At 51.5% G+C, this 14,626-nt stretch overlaps 1 protein-coding gene across 2 annotated transcripts; it reads left to right on the top strand.

Annotated features, from left to right (window-relative positions):
* The first annotated feature begins 1,677 nt into the window (after positions 1 to 1,677).
* On the top strand, positions 1,678 to 14,351 carry SLC29A3 (solute carrier family 29 member 3). Of its 2 annotated transcripts, none has more exons than XM_037400374.1 (6): positions 1,678 to 1,737; positions 2,598 to 2,858; positions 8,163 to 8,245; positions 9,296 to 9,522; positions 10,704 to 10,866; positions 11,576 to 14,351. In XM_037400374.1, the coding sequence occupies exons 2-6, from the start codon at positions 2,610 to 2,612 to the stop codon at positions 12,243 to 12,245; spliced, it is 1,392 nt and encodes a 463-aa protein (XP_037256271.1). In that variant the 5' UTR covers positions 1,678 to 1,737; positions 2,598 to 2,609; the 3' UTR covers positions 12,246 to 14,351. The 2 variants fall into 2 exon arrangements, with proteins under 2 accessions (XP_037256271.1, XP_037256272.1); XM_037400375.1 differs by having other exon boundaries at positions 1,687 to 1,761.
* Positions 14,352 to 14,626: the final 275 nt, after the last annotated feature.

The raw sequence follows: 14,626 nt of genomic DNA, 5'->3' as shown, positions 1-14,626 counted from the left end.
TCCGCTCCTTCACAGCTCACCCTGCTTTCAGACCAGCGCTGGCCCTGTATTATGGGGCTGGGGTGGAGGGAAGCAGCCTGAACCCTGCTTTGAGCACAGGGGTGTCCCTAAAACCTGCCCTGAGCCCATGTGGGGGTCTGTGTTGCAGAGGGTCTCTCGTGTATGGGTAAAATTGACTCAAGGGGCCGTCACGCCTTCGGTTAAGCATGGACTGGCTTCATTTCCCCTGCTCAGCCTTCACGGTCCCTTGTGCTGATGTGATCTGAGGCTCTTCTCCAGCAGTGGATTTTTTGACATGATAGACGGCAGCAGGTCAGAAACATCAGGCGAATCCCTCTGAGTTGATGGGTTACTGACTCGGATAGGCTGTGCCATCTCCTCAGGTGCTTTTTCAGCCTGGCATGTCAATGTGGATGAAAATCCCAAGGACAAACCTCTGGAGAGAAACTCATGTGCCCCTCTAAAGCCTTTCCATTTCAGCACACTGCCAGTGGGTTGGTTGTGTGCTTCTGCTTGTTTTGCTAGTGAAAGAAGGGGGTGGAAAATAGAGCGTGCAGATTTCTTGAGCTATTTTAACATTTGGGTGACGAAAGCCATCTGATCTGCTCTCCTTGAAGGTTCAGAGAGGCTGGAGATGGGTAATGGCTGGCCCCAGCCCCCAGACGGTGGCCAGCTCTGTGTCCACTGGTGCTGCTGGAAGGTGAGCTGTCTGGGTTTATCTGTATTTCTCCCATAGGCAGCTGTACACGGAAAAAAAACAGACTGGACCATCTCAGGGCCTTCTGCGAATAAACAGAGGCTTATTTTGCTTCGATGAAGAAAGGCTGGATATATGTGCAATGGAGGAAAACGCAAGGAAGAGACCCAGGTTGGTTATAGTTACCTGCAATAGTGGAGATGGGGAAGGCTAAAGGCAAACAGCTGACAACTGGAAACATAAGATGTAAAACTCCACTAATTGCCAGCACAAGTGCAAACAAATTGGCAAAGCGTGTCTGGTTGGAGTGGGGCTGCAGAAAAGCTGGGGCCTCACCGGTTTATCTTTTTCATGTGTGGCTGCCCACATGCCAAGGAGCCAAACCCATCTCTGGGGAGGGAAGAAGGGAAAGAGGAGGCAGAGGAAGGCTAGTGATGTTTTCCTTCACAGTCCCATGGTGCCCTCGGGGCAAGTGTTAAAGTGTAGTTTGGAGGAAACTGAGAGCTTTACAATGAAATTAATCCTAGTGGGGCATTGCAGGAAGCCAAGTGAGTAAAGGAGGAGCCCGTGTCCTGGCTCTGGCAGGGGCCCCTCATCCTACAGAAGATGCTCCCCATTCCCCACCCTCATACCCTTAGGAGGGGACCAGGTGCTCGCACTTCGGTGACATCCACCAAAACCCAAGTCCTGGCAAAAGCTTTGCCATGGCCGTGCCGTGAGCCAGGCGCACCAATTTTGAGAGCGCTTCTCGTTTGTAAACCGGGGGGCGGGGGGCAGCGCTGCTTGCGGTGCAGCTGCAAGAGGCCAGGTGGAGACAGAGGAAATAAAAAAAAAGAAAAAAAACCGTAAAAAGATAAAAGGGGGAGAGGGTAAAGAAAAAGGCGGGAGGGCAGGCTTCGGCGGCGGTGCCGGCAGCAAGGGGCGGGCGGGGAGGTGACACCGCCCGGGGGCCGGGCCGGTGCCACCCCCGGGGGGGGCGGAGCGGGGCGGCCGGGCCCGGCTCTGTGGGGAAGGAGCCGGCGGGGCCCTGCGGTCCCCCCGTAAGTGCTGCGGCGGGGGCGCAGGTGTGCGGGGCGGCGGGGGGGGGATGCGGGGGGGGGATGCAGGGAGGGATGCAGGGGCGGGACGCGACGCTTCCTCTTTCTGGAACCGGAACGCTGCCTGCCGAATCCCCGTTTTCCGGCATTCCCCGCGCGCCCCCCGGCCCCTCCCGTGCCCCTCCCGCACCCCCCGTGCCCCTCCCGCACCCCCCGTGCCCCTCCCGCGCCCCCCCCCCGCCCCGCGCCCCCCCCCGCCCCGTGCCCCCACAGCCGTTCTGCAGCGCCCGCTGCTGCCGCGGCAGTTGGCGCTCGCCTCGCCTCGCCTGCTGGCGGTGCGTCAGCTTACAAGTCGTTTTCTAAAGCCCGGTGACGTTGTGCGGGTTTATGAGTCATTTTTTTACAAAGCCTTCGCGGTGTCACGTTAGTTTACAAGCCGGTCGGCGAAGCCTGGCGGTGTTGCATTAGTTTACGAGTCATTTTAGGAAGCCCGGTGGTGTTACGCTAGGTTACAGGTTGCTCTGCAAAGCCTGACGGAGTTGTTAGTTCACAAGCTGTTAATCTTTTTCTGGAGCCTTGTATGAGCCGAGGGTTCCTGCTTTTGTAAGGCCAAGGGGACGGGTTAATTATTAATTATGGATGGAAACATGGGTGCTGCTGCGGCAGAGCCTGTCCTCGCCGTGCCTCAGTCCCCTCTCCTATGGCTTTCGGGGGTCCAGCCACCCCCGTGCCGGTTCAGCTCACTCATCCAGCGTTTGCTGGGCGATCATGGGCCAAAGGAGGGGGAAGCTGGGCACAGCTGCTTGCGAGCAACAGTTTGCAACACTCGTGATAATATCTTTTTTGGTGGTGGTTTTTTGCAGCGTGCCAGCACGATGCATCCGGCCACTGGCAGCTTTTCCCCAGATGAGGAACCCCTGATTGAAGAGCCCTTGGTGAACAGATACAGCCGCCAAAAGCCAAGCGACCGCTTACATGGGGCCTATGTTATTTTTTTTCTCCTGGGCATCGGGTCCCTCCTGCCCTGGAATTTTTTCATCACAGCAAAGCACTACTGGATGTACAAGCTGCAAAACTGTTCAGAACAGGCAGGCCCAGGTGGGCAGGCAGCATCGGATCTGCGGGTGAGTGTGCTGCTTTTGAGGCAGGAAAAAAAAAGCTGATTTCCCTCCTGACTCGTTCCTTTCCCCTCCACTTCCCCGGAAAGTAAATGAATGTCCTCTGGGGTTTTGCTTGTTGCAAACCAGGGGTAGAGGTTTATTTGGGGAGTGCAAATAGTTGCAAGAAAGATGCTTCGAACTAAAAGGTGTAGCACTTTATGGTCTGTCTTTTACCTGTACTTGAAGTGCTAAGGTTTAAGGTGCATTTAAAAAATGTGGCTTAACCTGCCCCATAAGCAAGACTGCCTTTCATAGGGCGATTTCTATGGTGCAAGGTAAAAATCTCTTTGTGGTTTTGGTGGGTTTTTTTGTTTTGACCTTCATGTTTGGTGAGCCCCTGGGCCCCACAGGGTTCTGTGCTTTCCCAGCCAGACTTGGCTGCAACTCTGAGCTTCTGGCCTTGTGGCGAGGCATCGAACACATTTTAAGCACTTTTTCCCTTGCACTGGCTGGTGCAGCACATCATTCAGAGGTGGCAGCCGGGCTTTGCAGGAGCACCAGCCCTGGAGCATGTGGCTTCTGATAGTCTGAAGCCCCTCTGGATGCTTTACTGCTTTTCCTTCAAGATGTGGCAGTTGTGACCGGAGTACCTCCTCGCAGTGATAAACATCTGGCTTTTGGCATATGGGACAAGGAGCTTGTCATGGGGTAATTGATGAGCTGGCTTTGGGATGGCAGGCTTGGTGGCCTCTCTTTTTCTGCCCCAAAAAGCCACCTTCTCTTGTTCCTCCTGCCGTGACAGGTTTATTTCTCTGTGCCCCTGACAAAGCAATGGTGTTTCTTTGTGGCTGGAAAAACTGTTGGCATGATGAGGCTGCGTCCTGTCCTCCTCCCATTGCCAGGCTTGTTCAGGTGGTTTGGGCATGTTTTATTTTTATGTAAATACAGAGCCAGGTGTGACACCTGCATTTACTCTATGATTTCTCACACCAGTATGGCATCCACAGCTGTTTTAATTTTAATAGCTGTGTCATGGTTCTAGCCAGCAACTAAGTACCACGCAGCCACTCGCTCACTCCCAGCCTCAGCATGATGGGGAGGAGAATCGGGAAAAAGGTAAAACTTGTGGGTTGAGATAATAATTTAATAATTGAAATGAAAGAAAATATAATAATAATAACAGTGATAATGAAAAGGAGAGAAGAATAACATCTACAAGGCAAAAAAAAAAGATCCCAAGTGATGCACATTACAGTTGCTCGCCACCCACTGCCAGATACCCAGGCAGCCCCTGAGCAGCGTTGGCCGCTCCCCACCAACTCCCCCAGTTTATGTACTGGGCATGACATTCTATGGTTTGGAATATCCCTTTGGTTGGTTCAGGCCAGCTGTCCAGGCTGTGTCCCTTCCCTATTTCCTGTGCCCCTCCAGCCTTCTTTCTTCTCCTGAGAAACTGAAAAGTCCTTCACTTAGCTGTTGCGAAGTCATGTTTATACTAAAAACGTCAGGTTGGTATCAACATTATTCTCATACTAAATACAAAACACAGCAGCTACTGAGAAGAAAATTAACACTATCCCAGCCAAAACCAGGACAAGTTGTTAAGCTGGCTGTGTTTTTGATGGGGAAGAAGCAGTGTGTCACCAACCAGGATGCTGAAGTACTGATGTGCTTGTGTAAAAAAGCTGTTTGCATAGCCCTGTTCTTGGTTGGATCAGCCATTACTTTGTTGGAAAGATGTTTCTTCTCTTTCTGTATGGCCTGGCAGGATGCTTTCTAATTCCTCAGTGAAAAGCAACTGGCTTTCCCGTGGCAGGCAAGTCTGATCAAAAATAAACCAGTCGGCCCCATTTCTCCCCTGGGATGGCAAGCCACAGTGCTGCAGCAGCTTACCTGCAAATGGAGCTCAACTCTGAAAAGATGTACCTGTAACTGGCAGCCTGCTCTTGGCTCCAGCCTACTTGCTGCTGCTAATTTCATGCCCCATGCTCCAGGTAACGCTCTGGTGCTTTCAGCTGCCGCCATGGGCCTGGATTGCTTTTCCAGCCCGGCAGGAGCCAGCCGCCAAGTCCAGGCTGGAGCAAAATAAAAACTACTTTGCAAAAGCATCTTGGCAGCACTGGCCAATGCTGGTGACTGATTTGCCACTGTGATGCTTTGTTCTTGTTTGGGATTTTTTTAAGGTACCAAGTGCGCGGTGTGCATCGTGGCAGCATGTTGGAAGATGCTGTAGTTAATACAGGGTCAAACGCCTCCATTATGTGCCTTGGCTCCATGGCTGAGGGATGAGACCTTCCCCCATGAGAGGCAGAGGTGGGAGAAAGGCAGCTCTGGGTGGCAAGGAAGATGTCACGTTTGCTTTGGTGGTGGTGGTGATGATGATGATTAATTGTTATTATTATTAGCAGGTAGGAAAGGGGTGACAGCCTTTCAGTGTTTGTGTTTCTCCTCTAAAACCATGTTGTGGTAAGGACCACAGCCCTTGTGAGCAAGGGGTGCCCAGAGATGAGCTGGCAGGTCAAGGAGGGCTCAGCAGAAAGGGAGAGGAGCTAGGTATATCTTGCATAGACAAAAGTTTGCTCTGAAAGCATATCTGTGATGGGTGGGAATATCCATCCATGGAGAACAATTACCATCTGAGCTGGATTAGCACCTAAGGAGCAGGACTGAAGAGGTGAGATGGGTGCGGAGTCTGATATTTTCCATTGGTCTGTGCATGGATTAAATTTGCCACTCCTCATTCTGCTGCTGTATTAAAAATGTGGCGTGAAGGCTTTCTTTTTTCACATAAATGACAGCAATTGAAACCCTTCTACTTGACTTTTCTTTTCTAGCAGGGTTTGGCCATGCGTAAAGCAAGGTAAAATTTCCCAGTGCAGTGCAGGCTCCTTAGTGCCTTAAATACTTTCCCAATTTTCTTCCCACCACTGTTGTGAGCACATTACTGGGAATGAATGAACATTTCCCCAGGGTGTTTGAAATGCAGCATCTCTGCTGGAGTACTTCAAGTACACTTCTGTTTCGTGGAAAGTGTTATAAAGTCCTTTTTCCTCCCCAAACAGAAAAGAAAATTAACTTGGAAGTATATTAAATATCCCCAGGCTGGTTTGGGCGTTTGTTTTAAGTAGGTTGGTAAATAAGTCTTAGTTTTAGCAGCCAGCTTTGCATTTTGCTTTGTCTTTTCTCCTGTAATTTATCATATGGCCATAGTGTTTTGAGCTTTCTGCTTCACTAAGCCGATGCCGTAAGTGCAGGCATTTATGTCTCCATCTATATGGACCCTCTAGGAGAGATTATTAGATTTCCTGTTGCTTACAGTAAAGCTCCTGATAGGGAAGAATAGGTGAATGTGCTTGTAAACTGATTAAAAGACTAGGATGCAAAGCTAAAAAAAAAAAAAGGTGATGTGCAGAGAAAATGTGCCAAGTGCCTTCTCGCACTCGGACGTGACATGGCCCCATCTCTGTAGCTAGATAACTGCAGAAAATGAAAGCCCATCATGATGGGGGTGGATATGCAGGTCATAAACTCTTTGCGAGCTTCGTCCTACCTGCTGGCTGAGATTCCCACAGGAAAAACAAGGGATTAAGCACCTTGAGGGGAGAAGATGGAGCAGACGTGCTTTAACAGCATAATACATAAAATGGATTGAAAATGTAAGCATTTGGCTGCAATCTTGGCAAAGAAATCTCTCTCTCTCTGCCATGGTTATTGCTTTCTGTGTGTCCAGCCTGACCTCTGTGTGAGGTGAGCTGGTGTATGTTGACTGATGCTGCAACCAACTTGCTTGGACGATATACAAGCCCCCAGAGTAAATGTGTGTTGAGTCTCAATATAGTTTCTCAATGAGTTTTGTGCATGCAGAGAGGGAGACTGGCAGGGAAAATAGTGTCCCTGTGTCCCCACTCAGCCTGCTTTTGTTGGAGCACGTTCTCAGGCATGGTGTTGCGGTCACTGCATGAAAGGGGATGCACAGGTTTGCTAACCATCACAGGCTTTTGAGGCAGTTAACTAATATTAATGCTTTTGTGCCCTGATTTATAAAAAACAGCTCACAGAGCTCAAGTAAGATGAAACATTCAGGGGATTTGTCCCGGATGCTGCAGCTAGCAGGATAGATTCATACCTCCTTATTTCGGGTGCTGCCCCATGAGGCCAGTGCAGCACCAAGGCAGGTATTTCCTTAACCATTTGTGCTTCTGAAGTTTATATGTCCCTGATTTCTTGAAATGTCCCAGGACAGGACAACCCCCCCCACCCCGGGGCCGTTCCTGCTGCCTATTGTCCTGAGCAGTTTTGCAACACATGCTACAATGCAACAAGGTGAACACCTACACCAAATTGGAGAGGAGTGTTGACCTGTTGGAGAACAAGAAGGCTCTGCAGAGGGATCTGGACAGGCTGGACCCATGGGCCGAGGCCGATTGTATGAGGTTCAACCAGGCTCAGTGCCGGGTCCTGCCCGTGGGTCACAGCAACCCCACACAGCCCCACAGGCTGGGGCAGAGCGGCTGGGAAGCTGCCTGGCGGGGAAGGCCCTGGGGGTGCTGGCTGACGGCCGGCTGGGCATGGGCCAGCAGTGTGCCCAGGTGGCCAAGGAGGCCAAGAGCATCCTGGCTTGTGTCCGAAGCAGCGTGGCCAGCAGGACCAGGGCAGGGACTGTCCCCCTGTACCCGGCACTGGTGAGGCCGCACCTCGAATACTGTGCTCGGTTTTGGGCCCCTCACTGCGGGAGGGACGTAGGGGTGCTGGAGCGTGTCCAGGGAAGGGCAACGGAGCTGGAGAAGGGGCTGGAGCACAAGTCTGATGAGGAGCAGCTGAGGGACCTGGGGCTGTTTAGCCTGGAGAGGAGGGGGCTCAGGGGGGACCTTGTTACTCTCTCCAGCTGCCTGACAGGGGCTGTGGGCAGGTGGGGGTTGGTCTCTTCTCCCAGGTAACAAGTGACAGGACAAGAGGAAACAGCCTCAAGTTCTACCAGGGTGGGGGTTAGTTTGGATATTAGGAATAATGTCCTCACTACTGACAGGGTGGTCAAGCATTGGACCAGGCTGCCCAGGGAGGTGGTGGAATCACCATCCCTGGAGGTATTTAAAAGATGTGTAGATGTGGTGCTTAGGGACACAGTTTAGTGACGGACTTGGCCGTGTTGGGTTAATGGTTGGATTCCATGATCTTAAAGGTCTTTTCCAGCCTAAACAGTTCTATGGCTCTATGATCGTAACTCCCCATGCGTGCTGTATCATGCCGTATTTAGGACCTGAAATTCATGTGTTGTTCCCCCCACACACACCTGTTTTTCTTTGCTTTTTTTTTTTTTTTTCCTGGCAGGACTTTTTTGAGAGTTATATCTCCATTGCTTCAACTGTGCCCTCGGTGCTGTGCCTGGTCGGCAACTTCTTGCTGGTCAACAAGTAAGTGCTGCTCTATTCCCAGGTCTATTAGCCGCGGCTCTCCCTGGCTTTGCCTGTGTCACTCCTTTCTCCGGCTTCAGCCATGGCTCCCAGCTCAGTCTCCCCCTCCCCTGGGGGGAAGCCATGGGACACATAGGGCATCATGAGCCTCCCTGTGCAGCCAAAATCCCCTTGTCTGTCCTTGCCTGAATTGCAACCGGCTGAGATGAAGCGAAGCACCCTGCTCCCAGCCAGCAGCACCTGTGCCTGGAGCTGGCTTGAGTTGCACTACTGTAAATAAATTCCTAGTAAATTCCTTGGTTAATTGCTTGGCAAATGGTCTTTCCTCTTAAAAATGCCATTGTTGTTACCAGGGGATGGGCTGACGAGAGCTGAACTCATCCAGGCAGGAGTAACGCCTTGCTCTAGTCCTACCAGCCACTGAACTGGGTTAGGAAATGGACCATCTGTGCCTTGTTGCAAGCTTGATTTAAATCTAAAATAGCCACATCCCTTCATTTGTACCCTTCCTTATGCCAGATCAAACTCCTGCACGTTTGCGGGCAAAGAAGGACGTGTTTGTGTGCTTGATCTCTAGATATCAGCTGCCGGTGTGGCTCCCCACCTCTGCCTTGCCCTTCCGTCCCACACCCCAGGCCAGCCCAGCCAGTCTCTCCGCTGGGTAATAAGTAACCCCCATGCTCAAACAACTAATTATCTGGTAACGATATGCCTGGTTTTGCTTTCACCCAGCCTGCCGTGTTTCCCAGGCAGGCTTTATTGCTGCTGCTGTTCATTGCTCCAGCGATGGGGATAGCTTCAGATTTCTGGGAGAAGTGGGTATTGACAGCTCAGTTGGGCTTATAGGCTTAGTCCTACTGATGGCAAAAGTGGAAACTGCAGAGTTAACATCTAAAGGCGTCTGAGAAAAATAATTACTTTTTATTCCTCATCTCCCGACACCTTTCTTTATTTTCTTTGATCCTTGCAGCAGAGGAGTTGGCGTCCTCTGCATCACACCTTCATGTTATAGTTTTAAATGCGGGAATCTCTCTTTCCCCTTGTGCCCAGGGTGCCTGCCAGCATCCGGATCCTGTCCTCCCTCTTCATCATGCTGGCTATCTTCCTGGTGATCACGGTGCTAGTGAAGGTAGACACCTCCACCTGGACCACCCATTTTTTTGCCCTCACCATTGGCTGCGTGGTCGTCATCAGCAGCGCCTCAACCATCTTCACCAGCAGCATCTTTGGTCTGAGCAGCTGCTTCCCCATGAAGAACTTGCAGGCACTGATCTCCGGTTGGTGTCCCCCAGCAGCGCTGTCCTGGTGGGATCGTGCTCTTGGGTTTTCTGTGGTTGGGTGATTGGTTTTCTTTCTCTTCTGCATGCATCTGATGTGTTTTCACAATGGGTTTATTTTTAGAAACTTTGTCCTAAAGATAAAGGGAAGTTACTGAAGGAGAAACATGCTCGGTCACATGAGCTGGTGCTTTCATTTCTGTAAATACCTATAAACCGAAGTGCTGAGGGCTCAGCAAAGACAAGGAAAGTGGGTCCTTCACCATCCCTCCCCAGGGAATGAACGTCCTGCAGAGCAGCTCGTTCAACCAGCTTGACCTGGTTATTTGTTCTGTGCAGGGAAAAGGGGGTAAGGAGATAAGTCCCTTAGCTCCTCGGTTTGCAGCTGGAGGAATCTTCAGCTTTGCATTGTTCACCTCCATTCTGTTCAGCATTTCCATGCATCTCCATGAGTGACGAGGGGAGCCATGAGTGATGAGCTGCCTGGAGGTTTGATAACATTATAAATGTGCTGGAGTGGCTGACAAACAAAGAGGGGAAGGGGAAAAAAAATCAAGATGGAGAAATTTTTCCTGGGGCCGAGACAGGAGTGTTTTAATGAGTTTAGCCCACTGGGGGAAATCACTGCATCCCCAAGACGGCATACCTGTTGCTGCTGGCTTGAGTTTCTGTCTGGGGGAGTGCAGAAGAGAGGTGGTTACACATGTGCTGATGTAAAGCCAGGTTTAGGCTTTGGGCAGGGTCTGGACCTTCTCTGCAGGACTTGGCTTGTGCAAGCCCAGCATGTTGGGTCTCATTGTGGCCCTTGTGTAGTGCTGCAGCTGTGTTGGAAGGGGATGCAGGATGGGACCTGGGTGGTGATGCCGTCCCACAAACAGCGGTGTTGCAGCAAGGTGTGGAAATGGAGATGAGGTGGTGTCTGCAGTTACACCCTGAGCTGGGTTTGGGGACAAGCGTGTGGGGCAGGGGATGAGCTGCTTCCCCTGGGGTGTTTGTGCATGCCGGAAGCTGTTAATAAGAGGATGCTGCTGTTTCCGAGTTCCCTCTCTGCATCAAAGTCCTGCTTGCTGGAGGTGCTGTGAATTGCTCTCTGCCACTTCAATGTCCCTCACCTGCACCCATCTCAGTCAGGCTGGCTCGCCCCCAGGCACTGAGCTCCAGGTCTTTGGTTCCCCACACAGGTCAGGCCATGGGTGGCACAATCAGCGCCGTCGCCTCTGTGATAGACCTGGCAGCAGCAACTGATGTTACAGACAGTGCCCTGGCCTACTTCCTCACTGCAGACATCTTCATCGTCATCTGCATCATGGTGTACCTTCTCCTTCCCAAGCTAGAGTACTCCAGGTGTGTGCACCAGTCTGCCCCGGGCATCCCACAAGCATGGGTTGCGGGGGATCGCTACTGTTGATGCTGAGTAGAGCTGCTGCGGGGACGCTTGCTATGCTGGTCCTTGCCCTGTCACCCCCCAGCATCCCACCTCATGTGCTCCAGCTCTGACACTGTACCGCTCAGCCACACTTCCCCATTTGACCAAAACTGCAGACTGAAACTGGGCTTCTGCCCTGGCGCGTGATGAGTTTCTGGCAAAACCTCACCTCTCTGGGGAAGCGGGATGCTGACACCAGGGCTTTTGAAATGTGTGAAGTCAGCAGAAAGCTGTAATCTAGAAACAGCCAGTCAGATGGGTCCCCATAGTGCGTCCATATCTGCAACATCATGCACTAATGTGCATGCGTCATTGGTCTTGTTGGTGCTTGCATCCCCAAAGCCACCTGGCCCCCTAAATGGCTGCATGCAATAGGTCCCCTCTGTGAACCACCAATGGTGTAAAGGGATCCCCACAGTGTGGAAGGGGGTGAGTGGGTCCCTAAGGGTCACCTCTCCGTATGAGGCAGGAGCTGAAGGTGCGATGGGGTTGCTGCAACCTCCTTCACTGGGTCCAGCAGACACCCCTGTGTCACCAACTTCTCTCCTGCTCTCTCTCCAAATCTCAGTTTGTGTTTCCCTCCCCACCACAACTTGGCTAATAATCTCCCTCCTTCTCTTTTTCCAGGTATTACATGAACAGCCAGAAGGAGAGCCCATCTCTGGCCACCATGCCACCCAACAGCTCCACAGAGGACAAGGCAGAGCCAGGAGGCACCACAAATACATCCTTCCTTGCAAAAAGCACTGGCATCCCCCCTCTTCGCCCCATCCTGCAGAAGACCGCCCTCCTTGGCTTCTGCCTCTTCTATGTCTTCTTCATCTCCATCATCATCTTCCCTTCTCTCTCCTCCAACATTGAGTCTGTCAGTAAGTCCTCAGGAAGCCTGTGGAGCACCAAGTACTTTGTGCCACTCACTAGTTTCCTCCTGTACAACTTTGCTGACTGGTGTGGGAGGCAGGTCACTGCCTGGATCCAGGTGCCCGGCCCCAAGAGCAAGCTGCTGCCCGCCCTTGTCCTCCTCAGGACCATCTTCCTCCCTCTTTTCATTCTCAGCAACTACCAACCCCGGGCTCACATCCAGGCGGTGGTCTTCAACCGAGATGTCTACCCAGTGGTCTTCACGGCACTGCTGGGGCTGAGTAATGGCTACCTGGGGACATTGGTCATGGTCTATGGCCCCAAGATTGTGCCAAAAGAGCTGGCCGAGGCTGCGGGGGTGTTGATGACGTTTTACCTCATGCTGGGGCTGGCTGTGGGGTCCGCCTGCTCCATTCTCATTGTCCACCTCGTGTAGAGGAGCAGCCAGGGGGGCTGACCTTGGTTTGTGGTACTGCTGTTGGGTATTTAGTGGGTTTTTTTCCCCAAGAAGCCAGGCACACTGCAATTTTGGGGCAGGCCACCTGTCTTGGCAGGAGGAGCTGCATCCACAGGGAAAGTCCTCCTTCTGGGCAGTGGGGTCCCCTGTGCTTGGGAGGTTCCATTGGACCTTTGTCACTCCCTGGCTTGACTGGACCAAATGGACCAAAAAGCCTCATCCTCCCCAGGGACCTCAGGGGGCACCAGGAGCACAGGGAAACCTGGCCCTCACCCCAGTGCCAGTGGGCAAGGGTGGTGGCTTGTTGGTGCCACCATGCTGCTTTTAAACTGAAGCCAGGGTTTTTGACAGCACCTTGGGTTTTTCTGCCTCATTGCTAGGAGTTTAGCCCTGCGGTGTTTTGGTGGTCTCGCGGGGATTCCCCTTTATCAAGCTGCCATGATGGTGTTGAGCTAAAGGGGGTTCGAGCCTTTGAGCACCTTCAAGCAAGCTTCAGGAGCAGGTAGCAGCTGCGCCTGTGAGCAGGGCGACATTTCAGGGAAATTTCATACATTAATGCCACAAAAAAGCACATATAAGGGAAACCTCTCCATTTTGACTAATGCTTGCTTTAATTTTTCCAGATTAGATTGAATTGAGGGACCATCCACCTCCCAGCACGGTGCTACTAGTGCTGGAGCTGTATGTTGTGGCCAGCCAGGGGCCATTTCTCCTGCTGTGACTGCAGCGTGATGGTTGTGGACACCAATTTACCTGTCTGCAGCTGAGCCCCAAGGAATGAAAAATGCTAAGTGGTCCTAACTCAAGATTTTTAAGGCGCCTTTAGTCTGCATTGAGAAAGGTCTGTAAAAGCCAGGGAGAAGTATTAGAGAGGCTCTGATGTGATGTTAATAGCAGAAAGCTGATTAATTTTTGTAGACAGGTGGCATATGGTCTCCAGATGTTTTCAGAGGGGGTGAGCTACTGTGATACCCAAATGTGGCCCACCCAAAGAGGACTGGCTTTTAAAGTCACTTAAACTTCCATATGCAAATGCAGCTTGAACTAAATACAATTATGGTACTCATTTTCTCAAATTGGGTGGATTTGTCATCTAGGAGAGGTGAACTGGTAAGTAAGGATGTAACAGCATAACTTGGTATTGCAGCTGGTGCCTTAGGGATGCTATCTATGGAAAATAGTTCCTTCAAAACTGGGTTATTAGCAGATGCTGTATTAGTGGGATGCTCTCTCAGCATCACCTGCCTGATCAAGTAGCAGTGAAGCTGCTGGTCTGGGTTGCCAGGCTGTCTCCGTCTCGTGCTGGATGTGGTGGTTAGCGAGGGGCTGGTGCCTTTCCACCTGCAGCTGCCCTGGCTTTGCTGGGAGAACAGCAGGACCAAGGGTGGTTATTGCCATGAGGTGACATGTAGGCTTGGTGGGTGTTGGTTTTTTATATAAATCATTTCCAGTGTTGAGTTCAGGCTCGTTGGCAATACACACAGTTTTGCTTTGCGGCTGATTTTTATTTAAATGCAAATTCCAGACATGAGTGGAAAATGTACAGGGCATACAGTAGCGAGGAGCAGCTTTACAGCACATGACTTTCCATGTGCGGGCTCTTAACCCTGTTGCTTTGGTAGTTTTGCAGCTTTTCAGCCCCTGGCGCTTGGCCAGCGGCCAGGACCCAGGTGAAGGTCCACCTCAGCCTGAAGGGCAGCCCAGGGGCTGAGGGTAGCGATGCCGGCCAGCCGGCTGGGTGCTGCTCATGGGGGTAAGCGCTGCTAGCGTGTCCATGGGTGCTGGAGCATTGCTTGGAGTAATGTAGTTGGTCGTGGCAGAAAAGCCCAAGCCAACCTCTTGCTGGCAACTGAAACGTCCCTTTGTGGCCTTCAGTGCTTCCCACTTGAGACCCTGCCACACGACCTGCTCTCCTCAGCTCATACATTGTCCTCTGGGCTCAGGATACATGAGATTCTGCTTGTTTGCTGACTGTGTTGCACCTCTGCTGATCCTCTCCCTCATGTTACAGATGAAATACCTCTTGAGATAGAACTTAATTATCCAGTAGCATTACTAATAAAGACGATTCTAGGTACTGTGCAACTGCTGGTGTATGGAGTGATTTCTCTTGGAGATACACTGATGCATGCCATTTTAGCTTGCATTTTTCCTTCTTGTCATTCTTCTCTCCCAGCTTGGACTGTAAACTCGGAGAAATCACTGGCAAGGGCTGGGTGAAGGAGCCCTGAAAGAATTGCTTTGAGAGTCCAGTTATTCTAATTTAATATCTCCAAATGACCTACAGGTAGGTGCGGGGAGCATACTTCCTGCATCTGCAGGGTAAGCAAGCAAAAAGGGAATTTATCCTTTGTCTTTGA

The sequence above is a fragment of the Falco rusticolus genome, chromosome 9 (genome assembly GCF_015220075.1).
Source record: "Falco rusticolus isolate bFalRus1 chromosome 9, bFalRus1.pri, whole genome shotgun sequence".
Classification (NCBI taxonomy): domain Eukaryota; kingdom Metazoa; phylum Chordata; class Aves; order Falconiformes; family Falconidae; genus Falco; species Falco rusticolus.
Note: the sequence above shows the minus strand (reverse complement) of the source record. Positions and strands in the feature narration are given on the sequence as shown.